Raw genomic sequence first — 16,046 nt, forward strand, 5'->3', positions numbered from 1 at the left:
CATTCATACTGGGCTTTGCAATTACAAGCACTGGGCTAACTGGTAATCAAGAGATATTCATCAAGCAAGCATCACGGTCACTGTCAACACCTAGCAATGGGAGGTGCAGTGTTTTAGACAGGTAGAGGTACTTTTGTTTTCAATCTCCCAGCCATCAAGGTGTGTAAATAACAGTGTTAGAGAGTGTTGCACTACTGCAATTTTAAGTAGCTTCCCTTCAAAATTACAGCATGTTCTGTCACTTCTGTTTAAGGAAAGACAGGGAACGACAGCCTGGCTCATTCAATCTGGCCCCCTAATCATCCCCCACTGTAATTGGCTCATTCACTCCCTCACTCTCCACCTCAAGCTGGTGTGTGGTGAGTGTTCTGGCGCATAATGGCTGCCGTGCATCACCCAGGTGGGTGCTACATATTGGTGGTGGTTAGTGAGGTTCCCCCCTTATCTGTGAAGCGATTTGAGTGTCGAGAAAAACGCTATATAAATGTAACATGCTGTTGTTGTTGACGGAGATTAAAAAAAATGTTCACAAGCACTTTTCAGGACACAATAAACAATTATGAGTTGGGGCCCTATAGTACATGAAGCTGATACTTCTTGAATACAAAAATCACTGTGCAACATCTACTTTTGTCAAAGCTGCATAAATAATTCATGTTATTCTTTGCAATGCTATCCAGTGAACTCAGGCTAGCACTCTTGTAACGATCTGCTCCTGCTTATTGAAGTAACACAATATTTCCCCTGACGAAGCAAAACAAAAACCTATCATATTAGCTCTGTTAAATAGTCTGCTGCTCAGCAAGTCTGCCATCACCTTAATGGTATGATGCTTCATGTACAGAGCTAATGGTGATTCCCTTTCATTCTGATGGGTCACGTCAGCCTGGCCTGCCGAGGAGCAGTTCCAGCTTGGAGAGGGGCCGAGGCCTTGGGGCCTACAGATCCCATTTCCAGCTGAGACGACAAAAAGAGAAGGGGGGCCATTTCTTTTCCACAAAAACACTTCATGTTCACACTGGTCCACTGCCCTGGCTTTGTCGTGGAGCTCCCATAAAATGCATTTGATAGCTTGACCACACGTATCTTTAATCACTGCCATGGTTTAATAGTGACACTGAGGACTATATTCATTCTGGGGGTGCTACGGGGCCTCTCTGTAGGGTCTTTTTTTTTGCTCCTCGCACCCCCCTTTCCTTCCTCCTTGACAGTTGCAGGGTTTCTGTTTATAGTGTGTATTGTTCGGTAGGGACAGATAGTTTGCTCTGGCACTGTCCCCTCTCCACCTCAGCTGGCTACCACACAGTCCCCCTGCAACTGCTGGGAGGAGAGAAAGAGGGAGCGAGTGAGTGAGGGCGTTTTCCATGGCAACGGAACACTACGGCACCATAACACTGTCAATCAGAGAGCCTTCTAGGGAAGCGGCATGTGGCACGACATGTCGACATCCGAGGGCTCTTTGAAAGCGGAGCTTGCGGTTGAAGACCGAGACAGGTCTGACACCCCTCACCACCCTCGTGACTGACTTCTTTTTTGTGTGTGTGTGGCTGCTTAAGAACGATGCCTGTTTTTTTTTTTACACAGATGCCCACAAGTGCATGTACTGCATGCCTCCCCTGCCTGGCTGCTCCATTATGGCCGGGTCAGGAGCATTAATACACGGATGACTGCCAATCTGCAACAGCTTGAATTCGTCCCAGTGACTCGAAACCCAGACACAAATGTGTTTTTCTTACTCTATTGTGTAATTATGGTCAAGCTGAATTTCACCTGATCTCGTTTCATTAAAAAATCATATAGTGGGCAAATTTGTAAGGCCACAAGGAAGAAAAACCTTAACCTTAAAAAAACTAGTTTAACTGGTTCAGAGGTTTTTCTGGTTACGTCTTCTATTTTGTTCCTCTTGGTGACGATTGCCTCTATCCTTCATTGACTCCTTTGGTACATTTTGGTCTGCAGCCTGTATTTCTACGCCTGGTCTTGTGAGATTCTGGGGTTCTGTTAAGACCTCCATCCATCCTGTTACCAAGTGAGTTCAACCGTTTAGTCATTCAGGTCTTGAGAAATGGCAATTGGGATCTGCAAATTGGAACAATATGTGGTGGCATATGCTATAGCGTTCTTCTCTCCAGATGTTTTTTATGCTGGAGCCCATATGGCTATGTATGGCCGTGGTCATGCTCTGCACAGGTTCACTTTTATGAAAGCCATAAAACATTCGGCATGTGCTCTCACGCCACACGTGCCCCGGTCAGATAGCAGCGCTTATCAGAGCAGCCCCACTATTTGCAACACTGTTCCCTTAGAAACATCATCTGTCTGTCTCGCTCTCGCTAAAAAAAGAGGGAAAAAAAATACATAAATACGAAGTGGGATGGTAAATGGTCTGCGTTGCCGTGGCAACGGCTCAGCAAACAAAATGCTCTCGTGATGCCATATTCTGACCCTCCCCCCTTAATCCCCCCAGCTCCCTGTAGCATAATGGCATGGACAGGACTACTGTGCTCTGGACATCATGGGAAGTCCCAGCCTACTGTAATTGTTTTTCCATGGGCCAGCCTTTCCCCTGGCCCCTCTGGTTGGGCCCAGTTGTTCTGGTGGGTGGTGGGTGAGGGTCCAGGCCCTGACTCCAGACCTTTTGTTCACCAGAGAGAGAGAGAAAGCAAAAGACACAGAGGTGGACATCTGTTTCCTCTAACAGCCCCCGTATCCCTCCTTTCCTCCATCACAGGCCTAAAATGGCCAAATAATGAGCAAAGAATGGCGCTCTTTCAACCAAACGAAGGAAAAGCTAAACAAGTGAAGAGGAGGAACGAGGGGTATTACTCATGCCCACTAAGGTTCACCACATCTCCGTACATAAACACACTCGTGAGTCGTGACATGAGAGTTGTGACCACTTCCTCAGATATCCACAAACATGGGCACATTGGGAGAGTCATTAAGAAACCAGGCTAATGCCAAAACCTTCCTTGAACCAGGCTTACCAACAGTTACTCCGCGGTGGCATATCACAAGTTATAGTGTAGCATTTTGCTGTTTGTTGTCGGTTAGCCAACTGACTTCACAAAAAAACTATATAATGACAATTAAGCTTTTGTTTTCATACCAACATTGTATAATGTTCCCGTTTTTGCAAATAAAGCAATTAATGATAATATTTCGACCTCAGCTCAGCATGCTGATAAACCAGCATCGGACCACCCAGGTATAAAACTCTCCTGCGTACTAGACGGTGAGGTCATACCTGTGAAGTCATGCTTAAGCCGAGAGAACATTAGCTTATAATGCTTTCATTTAATCACAAAATAAGATTTATTTGTAGATAAAATGTGCACATACTGTACATACACAGAGTATGAGCATAAATGAATCAAGGGCAAATGATTCAACAGACGACATGAGAATGGTCAAAGCCATAGCTCGACTTCAAACAAACATTACAACAGCATATTTCTACAGCCTCTCTGGCTTTCTTAGACTCGTTAGCAACAAAATGTTGTGACAACAGAGGGACAGGACAAACACTGATGACAATCCCCTGGAAATGGCCCAGGTCTGTCTGTCTAGGGTTAAGGTTATCATGTACTATATAATGAATGGTTTTGTACTGAGTCGTCATTATGTACGGTCATGACTGAAAACAATATGCCAATTCAAAAAGGAGGTGGAAAAGAAAAAAGTGAGCTGAAACAACTGAAACTGTAATGCAATAAAGCATACCTGTTCAATGTAAAGCTATTTTGAGTCAAATGTTGCCTCCAGGGAAAGGGTGTAAGGAAATAGATGGACAAATTGGCCTTGGGCCCTTTTGTTATGCAGAATCTATTCAAATGGCTTTCAAAAGCAAGTCGGAAAATGAATTTGTGTTTACAGGCGGCGTAGAGCAGTTTTAAGCTGGATGAAAGCTTGTTCCTAAACAATGAACGGGCAGAAAAACAAATCAATCCATCCAGTTTCATGTCCCAAAAGCATTCAGCTGATCTAACAGGAACAATTCAGGATATTAGATCATGGGTGTCTAAAGTTTGTGAGAGAGAGAATGTGTGTGTGTGTGTGTGTGTGTGTGTGTGTGTGTGTCTGTGTGTTTTCATATATATCCACACTATATACACACTCACATAAATGATCTATTGTTCTGCCAAACTGGGCAGGCTTTGACAATGAGTTTTTGTAGTCCTATTGCTTCCTCATAAAAGTCATAACATCCCTCTAGTGTAACGGATGAGGCCTGCCTTAGCCGCATTATCCTAATCCAAATTACAACGTGGCTGGAATATAAAACCTGCCCAATGGCAGACTGCTGCAGCGCTCTGTGGGCACCCAAACATTTACACTGATACGAGTCGCTGTTCCAGATTCAAACCTGCCCAACTATTATCCCCCTCAGCCCCCACGACACACACATGCTAAAATTGGTGGTGTGCAATTTCAGCTCTTGTGTCAGCCTGTCATGGCGTATTTATTCATTTCACCGACGCCCCAGAAACACGAGGACACAGGCTGCGAGAGATGACTTCATTAGCTCATTACTTCGAATGGCAACTAAACAAACAGTGGGGGTTTGGATGTCTGCATGCAAATCCCCTGGGAAATAAAGCGCACATACATGCTGTCGACAGTTAAGTAATGTGCTAAGCGTGATCCTCCCCATGCAGATTCTTACTGTCTCAAGTCATACAAGGACACGACAGGAATCTCCTGAGGAAGGATGTAATCTTGGCACTGTTTCAGAACACATGCATTCCATTGTGGATCAGGATTGTTCTCGTGGTTTTCAAAACCAGTAATTAGACAAGTCCCCAAAAAGTAGCTGTGCTATTACAGATCAATGAGAAAATGGGAATAAAATATGTGGGCAAATAAAAAAAGGGACTATGAGAAATGAACGGCAGAAGAAGTGAGTCATATCTTTATCATTCTTTTCAATGAATGCTTAAGTTTTCAAGGCATTTAACAAAAAGTTAGAAAAACTAAGTTGTCAAAAGGGCTCATCTTTCCAACCCTAGCCAGTGCCTCCATGTCTATGCATTAGGCTGAAGCGTTACAGTTACACTGTATTCACCACACGAACAGCTGCCAACGCACAGCTGAATCACAGCTATTGGACTGTTTGCTATTGTCCTTGGCAACATGAAGTAGCAGAAACGTGGCATGTAAATGTCAGCGCTGATCTATGACAATGCCCAGTCATCTCTGTTCATCTGACGCTCCTCGTAACTGTCACTAGGGTACACCATCATAAAAAAAACAAGCAACCGCTTGCGGGCCTGTGCTGTGCACCAGGTTGCCATTGCCCTGTAAACAACCATTGTAATTTTTACTACCTTGTAGTGCAACCTTTAACAGCCCATGAAGTCCACAGCTGTTGAAAAGAGATAAAAATGGAGATAAAAGTCTTACAGCTTGATATAAAGTTGGCATAGTGTAATGGCAGTTTTGAGAGAGATCTGTCATATTCAAATAAACAGGGGGACTGGAACATGGCACCTCTCTGAAGATACTAAAGACGCTCATCGCTCCTGTTTTATGAGCGTTCTGCCTCTGCTTCTGTAAGGAGTGTAAATGAGGCTCCAGATTATGATTCACAGAGGTGAAAAAAACTGCCCTTTTTCTTTGGAAGACAAAAAGAAAAAACACAAGATGGCGGAGGTAAAAAAAAAAAAGACAAAGTGATTACGTGTAAAGATTGAGAGGAAGAGAGGAAATCAATGAGGCAGCAAAAAACCCAGGATTTGTTTATAACATCACAGACCATTAACTCAGGAGAACAGTTACAGCCCTGTGCATTTGGGGGAGTCTAAGGAGTCTGGTGCGTGTTTGTACGTGTGTGTGTGTGTGTGTGTGTGTGTGTGTGTACGTGTGTGTGTGTGTGTGTGTGTGTGTGTGTGTGTGTGTGTGGGGGGGGGGGGGGGGGGGGGCGTACTAATTAGAACCAGAGATAATTAAAAGTATATATCTTTCTCAATGACATCATGCTGCACTAGATCATATTTGGCCGGGGGGCTGCTCTTCAGTCTCGTGCCCAGGATTTAATACTGCGTGAGCGAGCGCAGAGCGCAGAGCGCAGAGTGCAGTGGAGCGTCGGACAGGGAGATGAGAGAGGGGGAAGCCCTGGAAAAAAGGAGGGCAGATGCTGCGTGGTGTGGCGGAGCTGGGGTCTGGGGCCTGGAGCCCGGGGGCCAGGGCCGGCGAGTGGGGAGGGAAAGGGGAAGACAGCAGACAGGCTGGAACGCCCAAAAGGCTCCATTCACATCACACCCAAACAAAACACACACGCACAGCCCCCAAAATCCCTTCAGACACTTTACACTGCGCTGTTAACAGTTCACTTCGTGAAGTAAATACTTTGTGAAGTATTTAACTGTACATTTGTACAGTGCAACACAGTGCACCATATGCATTCTCAAGGTTTTAATTCCTACTCCCATATATGACAAAAGTTGTGTGGGAAATTATACAAGGATGGACTGACAATTATTTCTCCTTAAAGTGCTGTATCACCCTAAATATTTAATCACTGCTTCAGATATTGGAGATAATTCAGATATTCAGTTTAGACTTTCTTAGCGTCATTTCCGAGTACTTTCATAGATTTATTGTTTCTTTTTTTTACAGCTTCAATCCCACACCTTTTTTATATGCTCTGTTTTTACTCGTATCTGGAGTAAAACCAGCTTTACTCTGCTGAAGCGAACACCTAAGCCATAGTAAATATTTCTACTGACGGGTGAAACAGTGTATTGGCCCAGTGTACATACCACTACACACACCGCGCTGGCCCATGACAAAGACTAGCCTTTCTGCAGCCTGCAACGTGCGTAGCTCCACCAAGATGCAATTCATCACAACTTAACAAACACCCAGCCTTGATAATCTAGTCAGACAGTGTTAAAATATGAAGGCCGACGTCCCACCCACGGTCAGGTATGCTGTGCACAGTCACTGGCAGCAGGAGTGGCATGTAGCAGGGTGTAAATTTGGGTTCACGACTGCAGGAGGATAGTATGAGAGGGCTGGGGTGGGGGTCATGACTGCAGCCCCCCCCCCTCAATGTGTGGGCCAGGTGTTAGTACTCTGCTGGAGGTGGGGCGACACCCCACCCCACTGCCCTACAACCCCACCCAGGGGCTCTGTTTAAAGGCTCACCCCCTGCCCCTCTCTGAGGCACTGAAAAAGGGGGATCCTTCTCCCCGTCTGATAAATGACCTTGGTCACTTGCTGTGTCGGGACAGACTTCTACTCTCTCTCTCTGTCCTCTTCCCCTCTCTCTCTCGCTCTCTCTCTCTCTTGGTCTCTCCCTCCCTCTCTCCCTCTTTTATTGCCCTCCCTTGATGTTAAACAGGATGTCTCCATGGATACAGTTGTAAACAGATGATAACAAGCCCTCGGCCCTTTAAAGCTCATATGAGTGGTGGAGTTTACAGGACGGGTGCAGTGCAGGACCAGTGCAGCAGCAGCAGCAACAGCAGCAGCCCAGGGCAGTCTGCAGAGGTAAGAGCTGCGGGACTTTACTCTCCTTGCTGTGCATGTGTGAGTGTGTGTATGTGTGTGTGAGTGAGTGTGTCCAGGGGTAGCTGCTGCTTCTCGCTGCCTCCTCTCTCGCTGTCACCCACCGAGGTTAAGACTGCACAGACGCATGCATGCACTCCAGGGCTGGAGATGAACGACTGCTTCCAGCGTGAGCCATCGGATTTGTGTCAGCATCAATAATTCATTGCTATGCTGTCGGAGCTGTACGCCATCACTCAAGGCTTTTGCACTCAACAAAAAGCAGAGTGGTTTTTGGAGTGCAGTGTCCTGGAGCTTGTCTTAGTGTGATTTTATGGCACTCTATGTGTGCTGGTATGCTGTAATGCCACTGATCAGACAAAATGAATTGCGTGCTGCCAAGAATTATTTGCGATTGACATTACGATTCAAACAAATTTGGAAAAATATTAATGTTAACTACTGATTTGTCTACTGATTTGCTTGTTACATCATACTAGGTATCTTTATTGTCAGTATCTCACTTTAAATACTTTAGATATATTAAATATCAGGTTGCTGTGAGGACACTTTAATACCAAAACATTTTGATTCTACCAGATGCAATTTAATCTCAATTACAAACAGCAAATGTGCAAACAGGAAGGAAATATATATTTTTGTACTGGAACTGCTTTGCTTATCAATGCAATCACAGGTATACAGCACCACCAATACACAGTCACAGTGAAAGACGAGTTGAAGCTAACTTAGCCTGTTTTCATTTTTTTTTTTTTTTTACATAGCGTGTTTTCTATCATTGATTTCAGACTTGGCTGATGCATGGGGAGGCTGTACAGTTTAGTAGGAGTTGGGTGAAAGAGTTGCTCTAAAAGAGGGTGGGGATAGCACACTATCATAATGCAATGCAACACTTTTGATTTCCAAAGTTGATTATGAAATGACATCTCCTTTAATCTGTTCTTACCACACAGCTGTCCTGATGAGGACACTCCACACGCTCGAGATACTATTCCCTTATTTGCAGCATAGCTATGAGGCAATCCCTTTAGGCACTCCAGATACGCACACTGCACACAGGGGGACATACATGTGTGATGAAACTCAATACCTGACCAAGCCCTCTGTTGACCATGAAGCCTTATATACAGTACTGTATGTCAAGGAACAAAGTTATCCTCCTTTAACTAACACACACACACACACACACACACACACACACACACACACACACACACACACACACACAGCCTGAATTTACACTCTTGGTCGCTGTGTGTGCTTAAGTCTAAACCACTAGCAGTGCATTCAGGGGTGGAAAAAAACAATGGGATTTTGGTTTAGTGTCTGGTGCTCCACAATCGGCCTTGCCAAACCAACCCCAGCCCAGCCCAGCAGTGTGTGCTTCCAGACTAGGAGCCCCTCTGCTGGATATCCCAAACTAACAGCCCAGGGGAGCTGAGCTCCATTACGTTACATTACAGCATGAGTTCTCTGAGACAATGGAACTGATTAGATTTCATTTGCTGAATTAATTCGGTACGGATGTTTGACAAACTCAATCAAAACAGTCTCTTTCTCTTTCTCTCTGTAGCTTTCCCACAGCCTTAGTTTTCTTCAGTTTTCCTGGATTAGCTTTTAAGATATTTCTTTTGTGTGTGTGTGTGTGTGGGGGGGGGGGGGGGGGGGGGGGGTGTAGTGGGGGCTAAATTGATCAATTGCTATCCATAGCAAACCAATGTGCTCCTGCAGCTCCTGAGGACTTAATCTCTAAAATACACACAATGCCACGACTGGAGTGCCCAGGCGCACAGAGTCAGGATCCACAGGATTAAAAAGTGAAAGCCTGTGGAGCGCCCGGTCCATGGCAGAGGCGTGAAGAGAGGAGGAGGCTGGCTGGCACTCACAATGTGCTCTTTATTCTGCCGCTGCCTGTGTTTGGGCACTATGGGCAGCCGGACCTGGTCTGGGCAGGGCTGGTCTGGGCAGAGCTGGTCTGGGCAGCTGTGAGGCCATCAGATCTCATCACATGGCAGGAGAGTCACTCACTCCTACAGAGACTTGGCAGAAAACACTGCCATTTTCAGAGAGCAAACAGGCCACGCAGTGTCAGTCTGTTTTCCTCCTGTCATTAATTTCTACTGATAAGGCTATGATAACATAATGGCAGTGCAAATGTGTGGTAATTAGTTAATTTAGTGATAGGGCTTATCAAGAAATCTGTTTTTTCATCTCTCTCTCTCTCTCTTTCTAGCTTACGTACATACAATCTAATAAAAACGTACACACTCACAACATTTAAAGAATGTCCAGTGTATAGTGAGTGTGAAAGAGAGCGAGCGAGAGAGAGAGAGAGAGAGAAAAAAAGAGAGAGCGCAGATGGACGTGGGTGGACCTCCCACCAGAACTGAGTCCAGTCCAAGCCCACCCATTGCCACAACACCTCCTCATCACCTCTCTGTGGAGCCCCACTCTGCCAAGTAGCTGAGCTCCATGCTCAAATATTCGACAACAGAAACCCCTGTGAACTTCACTGGGACAATCAAACCATCAGCAGACGACACTTACAAGCTTGCACTTGACAGTAAAAAAAGAGCTGCTGGTTTTCGCCACTCAAAGTGACAGCTGACACTCACTCTGTGGATGTGTGTGTGTGTGTGTGTGTGTGTATGTGTGTGTGTGAGGACGGTTGTTTGAGCAGCAGGCACGGCCCAGGGCTGACAGAGGCCTGTGAGGGCATTCCTGGCTGCAGGTTGCCATGGCAACGTGGTCTGGTTGGGATTGCATCACCACCACACCACGTGTGTAAGCAAAAGTACGGCACTTGAACAAAAAAAAAACAGGGTGAGGTCATGTCTCACACAGGACTACAGTACATACACACACACACACACACACACACACACACACACACACACACACACACACACACACACACTTTACACCACACCACTTTACTATGGGAACGAGAGGAAGGCAACAAGCAAGAGTAAGAGAGAGGTACAGAGAAGGAGACTGCTCAGGGCAGTGCGATTTTCACATGAGTCTGCCGGGCCCTGCCCTTTCATTACACAGCGCCTCCCCTCTGATGAATAAACAGCCCTCACGCTCTGCGTGATTAAGAGGCTGTTTGACACCACACTGCCCCCTAATCAGAGCCTCGAGGAGGAGGAGCGCTTCTCATCGAGATGATGTGTTACTGTTGGCAGCTGCCTCTGGACTTCCATTCACCTTGTGTGTAAAATGTGCCTATTAGATGATTGCTTTCAGCAGCGTGTGTGTGTGTGTGTGTGTGTGTGTGTAAGAGTGATATCATCTTATTACTAGCATGATGAAAAATCTCTCCTGGATGGTAGTGAGGTGGTGAATTGGTGACACCGTGTATAAACACCCATTCACATGGCATCACTCAGTCTAGGGTTTCGCTTGAGTCAACGATTTCACACCAGACACCACTGACACAGACGCCGACATGGGATCTGAGCTAGCATTAGCATTAGCATTGTTTTCTAGCTATCCCGTCAGCTTACTCATTTGCTGGCACACTTCTAACACTACTCCAATGTTTTCCAGTGGTGGTGATTGATGTGATAACTCGGTCTGAGTAGCCTGCTGACCTTGTGCTCAGCTGTTTGTTTGTTTGTTTGTTTGTTTGTCAGGGTTTTGCAGGATGGCTGAGAGCACAGACATGGAGCAGCTTCTGACCTCCTTCAAGAAGTTTGCCATCCACGGAGACACCAAAGCCACCGGCAAGGAGCTGAACGGCAAAAACTGGGCCAAGCTCTGCAAAGACTGCAAGGTCATTGACGGCAAGAACGTCACCAACGTGGATGTAGACATCGTCTTCTCAAAAGTCAAGTGAGTTCCTCCCTTTCGTCTGTACATTTAATTACACATTTTTATTTTATTTAGGATGATATAAAAAAAACAAGAACTTTGATAAAAAAAAAAAAAAAAAAAGTTGTGAGTTGGCATGAATAAAGACAGCCATGTCATTTATGGGGAAGGGTATACTTTTGTGACGGCTTATTTTGCTTCTCCACATTGGTAGAGCAAAGACGTCAAGAGTCATCACTTACGAAGAGTTCCAGAAGGCTCTGGAAGAGTTAGCACCCAAGCGGTTCAAAGGAAAAAGCAAAGAAGAGGCTCTGAAGGCCATGTACCAGCTGATAGAAGGAAAGGAGCCCACCAATGCTGGAGTTACGGTGAGATGTGCAAAGTTGCATCTACAATACTTAATGAAATGCATCACTATTGTACTTGACATGTTGGTCTGACAAAAGAGAACAGACTTCAAAAGAATAATAGTGGGGGCTAGATAGATAGATTAGATCAGATAGATACTGTATTCATCCCAAAGGACATTTAGTGAATTTTGCTGTTGTTATCTGATCATGCCTGTAAATAGACCTATCCGTCCAAAGATGTAATACAGTTATACGTAACAACATTAGCCTCTTGTTGCTCACATAAAACAAATCCTAACATAATAACACTAATGTTGACCACCTGAGAAAACTTAACATTGCCAACCATTTATACTGGATCTATAAAAAAAAGTAATGACACCTGAATGTGCTACTGTTCCACTCCATAACACGCATCCAGACAGACGTGTAGCCCCGTAATTGGTGTCAATCACCGTGGGTGCTTAGAGCCATGAGAGTGTGTATAAGACACTTTGGATAAGAAGGATAGAGAGGTCGGGGATGATGTGCACGCGGTGGTGAGAGGCAGAGAGGCGCCGGATCGCAAGGGAAGATAATTGAGGCGACTGCTCTCCAATTTGCTACCTCATCCAAACCACCTCAGTGCTTTGGCGAGGCTCACTTCCACAGCAATTCATAACGGGTGACATCATCGGTAATGACACGCCAGGCCTGATTTATGTGGCGGCTCGCGGTTATTGTGACAGCTGAAAATCCTGAAGGCTATGTTCGAACTTGACACAACGATTCTGAAGCTGCAATATGTCAGAGGTTAAGAGTTTGAGGTCTTTCACGGTGGGGATGCCAAAGTGAGATTTTGCATCAGGAGTTCAGTAAATGCCTTGCATCAGGGAACAATCTCCGTAGCCTATGAACTCTTAATATTTATGTACAGGAGGATACAATAATGTTAAGTTCTTTCTTAAGAGCTGAAATATACAGGGTCTTTGCTGACACAGGAGTGATGAAATTCAATTACCGGTACCTTTTCTATCTGTCAGAATTTTCTAGCAGAATCTAGAATCTTTTGCTATACTTCAGATACAGAAGCGTAAATTAAAGACACTAGAGGGCAGTGAATATCTAGATCAGCACTTTTGTGCCCAAGTGAACCAACACACCAATATAATATGGTGAGTGTAGCGGAACACCTGTTCTGCCATCTGAACAGCCGAGTTCAGGAGCAGGTCATCTCTCCGTCTCTTCCTGGGCTCTGTTCGCACAGCTCTCATCTGCTCCTCACCCACAACAACAGTCTGTGCTGGCAGATGGTGTTTCAGGAGTACTGACAGATTTACATACTGCAAGAATAGAGATGGTGGCAAGACAAGAACGGCCATGCTTGATGATTGTGCAAAAGATCATAGAGTGTTGCAAAAGATGACACTCATTAGAGACGACCTATAAACCATGGCAAATTAGTTTCTAAGTCAATAAACAGGGAAAACCGCACATATATTCATAATGTCTTTCACACATCAATCAAAATAATTACAGAGTAGGCTACATAAATCTCATAAACACATTGGCACAAATGGTGCAAAATAAATGCCTCAGCAGTGATGTTATTACTCATCACTTACTGATTTACTATTTTCACATTTTTACAGAAAGTGGCCAAAACTGGAGCAGTTGACAGACTGACAGACACCACCAAGTACACAGGCTCTCACAAGGAGCGCTTCGACGACAGTGGTAAGGGCAAAGGCAAGGCAGGCCGGGAGGAGTTGGTGGAGAACACCGGTTACGTTGGCGCCTACAAGGAAGCTGGCACCTACGACGACAAGACCAAGGCCAAGTAGGCCTGACGATCAGCCAATCGATCGAGGCAGAGATCAAAGGAAGGAAGGAAGGAAGGAAGCAGAAGAAAAGGTCGGAACTCATTCTTCAGCATTTAGGTCTGGACCAAAACAGCCGAACTTTGACCCCGTAAGATGTCCGCCAAGCTGACCAATGGGGATATGATCCCCTGACCAACTAGGATGTGGTGATTGTCAAATCTTTGAATCTTGAAGATGTTCTACAGCTGCAAAGTGTTGTCTAGCTAGGAAGTATTGTACCAGTACTCTAAAAGGGTGGGGAAGCACAAAGAAGTCTAGAGTTCAACAGGAGAATAAGTTGAAATTGGGTGATTCCACTTAAAATCTCAACCATTTGATTTAAACCATGATTTAAAATGAACCCATATTTTGCAGCTTGAAATGTGCGCACTGTGTCTATGAATGAAAAATGTGTAGATAACCCCCCTAAATACGTCTGTACAGCAAAGGTTCGACAGGAATGCAATTAAGAAACAAATGATGTGACCCATAGCAGTTTTTTTTGTCTGAATAACAAGACATTATATGCTATTCACTTGATGAATGCGACAAATAAGATAAATTCTCCACAAACCAGGCAAGCACGATGACTGCACTTCAGTCTTACAGCTTTGTTTCTACTTTCAAACTTGCTTTTTATTCCACAAATATAATATAATAGCTAACACAGCATGTTTTCCCTCAGAATATTTGTGTATGCTCAATGTGTTATAAATTTGACTTCTGTTTTTTTCCCTGACATTTACTTGTGCTCTGGAGAAGTTGTAACTGGAAAACAAATGCATTCAAAGTGAAGATCTATCAAAAAGTTTTTTTTTTTTTTTTCACTTTTGTTGTGTGTTAATAATTCTGGCCAGGTTTACAGTCCATGTTGTATGACAGATAATAAAGTTGGTTGTTGCATATAAAAGATTGAGTGTTACAGTTTTCACTATAAAATGAGATTTCTTCTTCCGACCTGTTTCACTGTTCACATTTAATAACAGATGATAGCAAATGTAGCATGGAAAACAATGTTCACAGGAAAGAAATTCCAATTCCTATCTGAATTTTCTTCTGAAGTAATGCCAACCAATAAGGTAATCATTTAACAAATCAAATTTCAACTGAGAATTTTTTATTTTGTACTGCACAACAAATGACTGAAGAATGCTTAAATCCTCACAAAGAGTGAAGTACTGACATCATGCGAAATCTAATAAGGATACAAAAAAAGAACAGTGATTCAGCAATTTACAGCCTACCATAATCGCTTCTAAGTAAATTAGAAAATAACCACAGTCGAAAGTTGAGGGGGTTGGGGGTTGTAACAAGCTAAGAATTTCTCCAAATTAGATTTCTGCCCACTTTTCACTGTCTGTTCTGCTGTTTTAGTCAGTTTGACATTCAGCGGGCAGTACTGTGCCCTTGTTGTATTTCATTCCTCGTTGCTTGGCTGTTGTGTACCAGAACAACCGTCCACTCACCAGTTGCAGTACACTTTGTCAGTCAGTTATGACCCTCTCGAGTGGACAAGCCTCAATAAATGTAGGAAGTCAGAGAAACAGCCTATAATCTCAGGTTACAGTCACAAACCTGCCTGAGTGCTCCCGCGCGAGGAAGCATTTGGACACAGAAATAACACATCTGCCATGGTCCGCCCTGTAGGGAAGGGCTTCAGTGTTCTGCCAGTTCCACTCAGCCACAAGGAGGGAATTGTGACTTGAGGATGGACGAGACACTCTCCACTGCCCACTAGCATGGTCTAATGTTCCACAATAACATCAAGCTGGGTGGGCATTGGTGTGTGAGTCTCTGTGTGTGTGTGTGTGTGTGTGTGTGTGTGTGTGTGTGTGTGTATGAGGGAAAGAGAGAGAGTGTGTGTGTGACCAGTCTTGCTACCAGCGGCATGCACTGCCTCTCTCCCAGCCCGAGTGGAGCAGCAGACCTCGGTCGCTCCGCAGCAGCCCCAGCAAAACTGCAGGGGGAGAGGAACAGGAAGCTGACGCGGGTCCCTTGTCGTCATGGCAGCCCAAGCCGTACACAAAATAACACTTCGGCACCTGGCTCCAGCCGTCCTCCTCTCCCTCCACTGTTTGTAACCAAACACACGCACTTCATGGCAACGCTTGTTTGGGACATCTCCTTGGAAGCCTCTAATCAAAAACATATCTAGTGCAACCGGGCGATCCGTTTTCAAGCCCAACCTTTGTTGCCTGCCGTCGCGGGTTGATGAATAGCATCGCAGACGAGTCAAGCGTGCTCTGCTCATCGGGGGCGAGTCGTCTCTGCTCCGCAGGCTGTTGCGGCAGCGGTGGCTGCGATAAACGCAGCCGGATTAATTACCTGCTAACTCGGCCCCGCGGCGGGCCAGGCTGCGCCAGACCTGGGCGCCTCTGTTGACATAAGCGGCTGCACATGTCGGCTGAAGACAGCCCGGGGCGGTTCTATCTCTAAGCCGACAGAACTAGAACTTTTCACTCGGGCCAGGAAGCCGGGGTGGCAGCGGCAGCAGTTCACTCGACGGATGCCGATGAGGGCTCGGTCA

At 45.2% G+C, this 16,046-nt stretch overlaps 1 protein-coding gene across 1 annotated transcript; it reads left to right on the forward strand.

Moving 5' to 3' along the window:
- The first annotated feature begins 7,233 nt into the window (after window positions 1-7,233).
- On the forward strand, window positions 7,234-14,429 carry tppp3 (tubulin polymerization-promoting protein family member 3). Its single transcript, XM_042062237.1, has 4 exons — window positions 7,234-7,494; window positions 11,151-11,349; window positions 11,543-11,696; window positions 13,310-14,429. Exons 2-4 carry the CDS (start codon window positions 11,162-11,164, stop codon window positions 13,499-13,501), a joined length of 534 nt encoding a protein of 177 aa, XP_041918171.1. The 5' UTR covers window positions 7,234-7,494; window positions 11,151-11,161; the 3' UTR covers window positions 13,502-14,429.
- The last annotated feature ends 1,617 nt before the right edge of the window (window positions 14,430-16,046 follow it).

Source organism: Alosa sapidissima, chromosome 14 (assembly GCF_018492685.1).
Source record: "Alosa sapidissima isolate fAloSap1 chromosome 14, fAloSap1.pri, whole genome shotgun sequence".
In the NCBI taxonomy this organism is placed as follows: Eukaryota; Metazoa; Chordata; class Actinopteri; order Clupeiformes; family Clupeidae; genus Alosa; species Alosa sapidissima.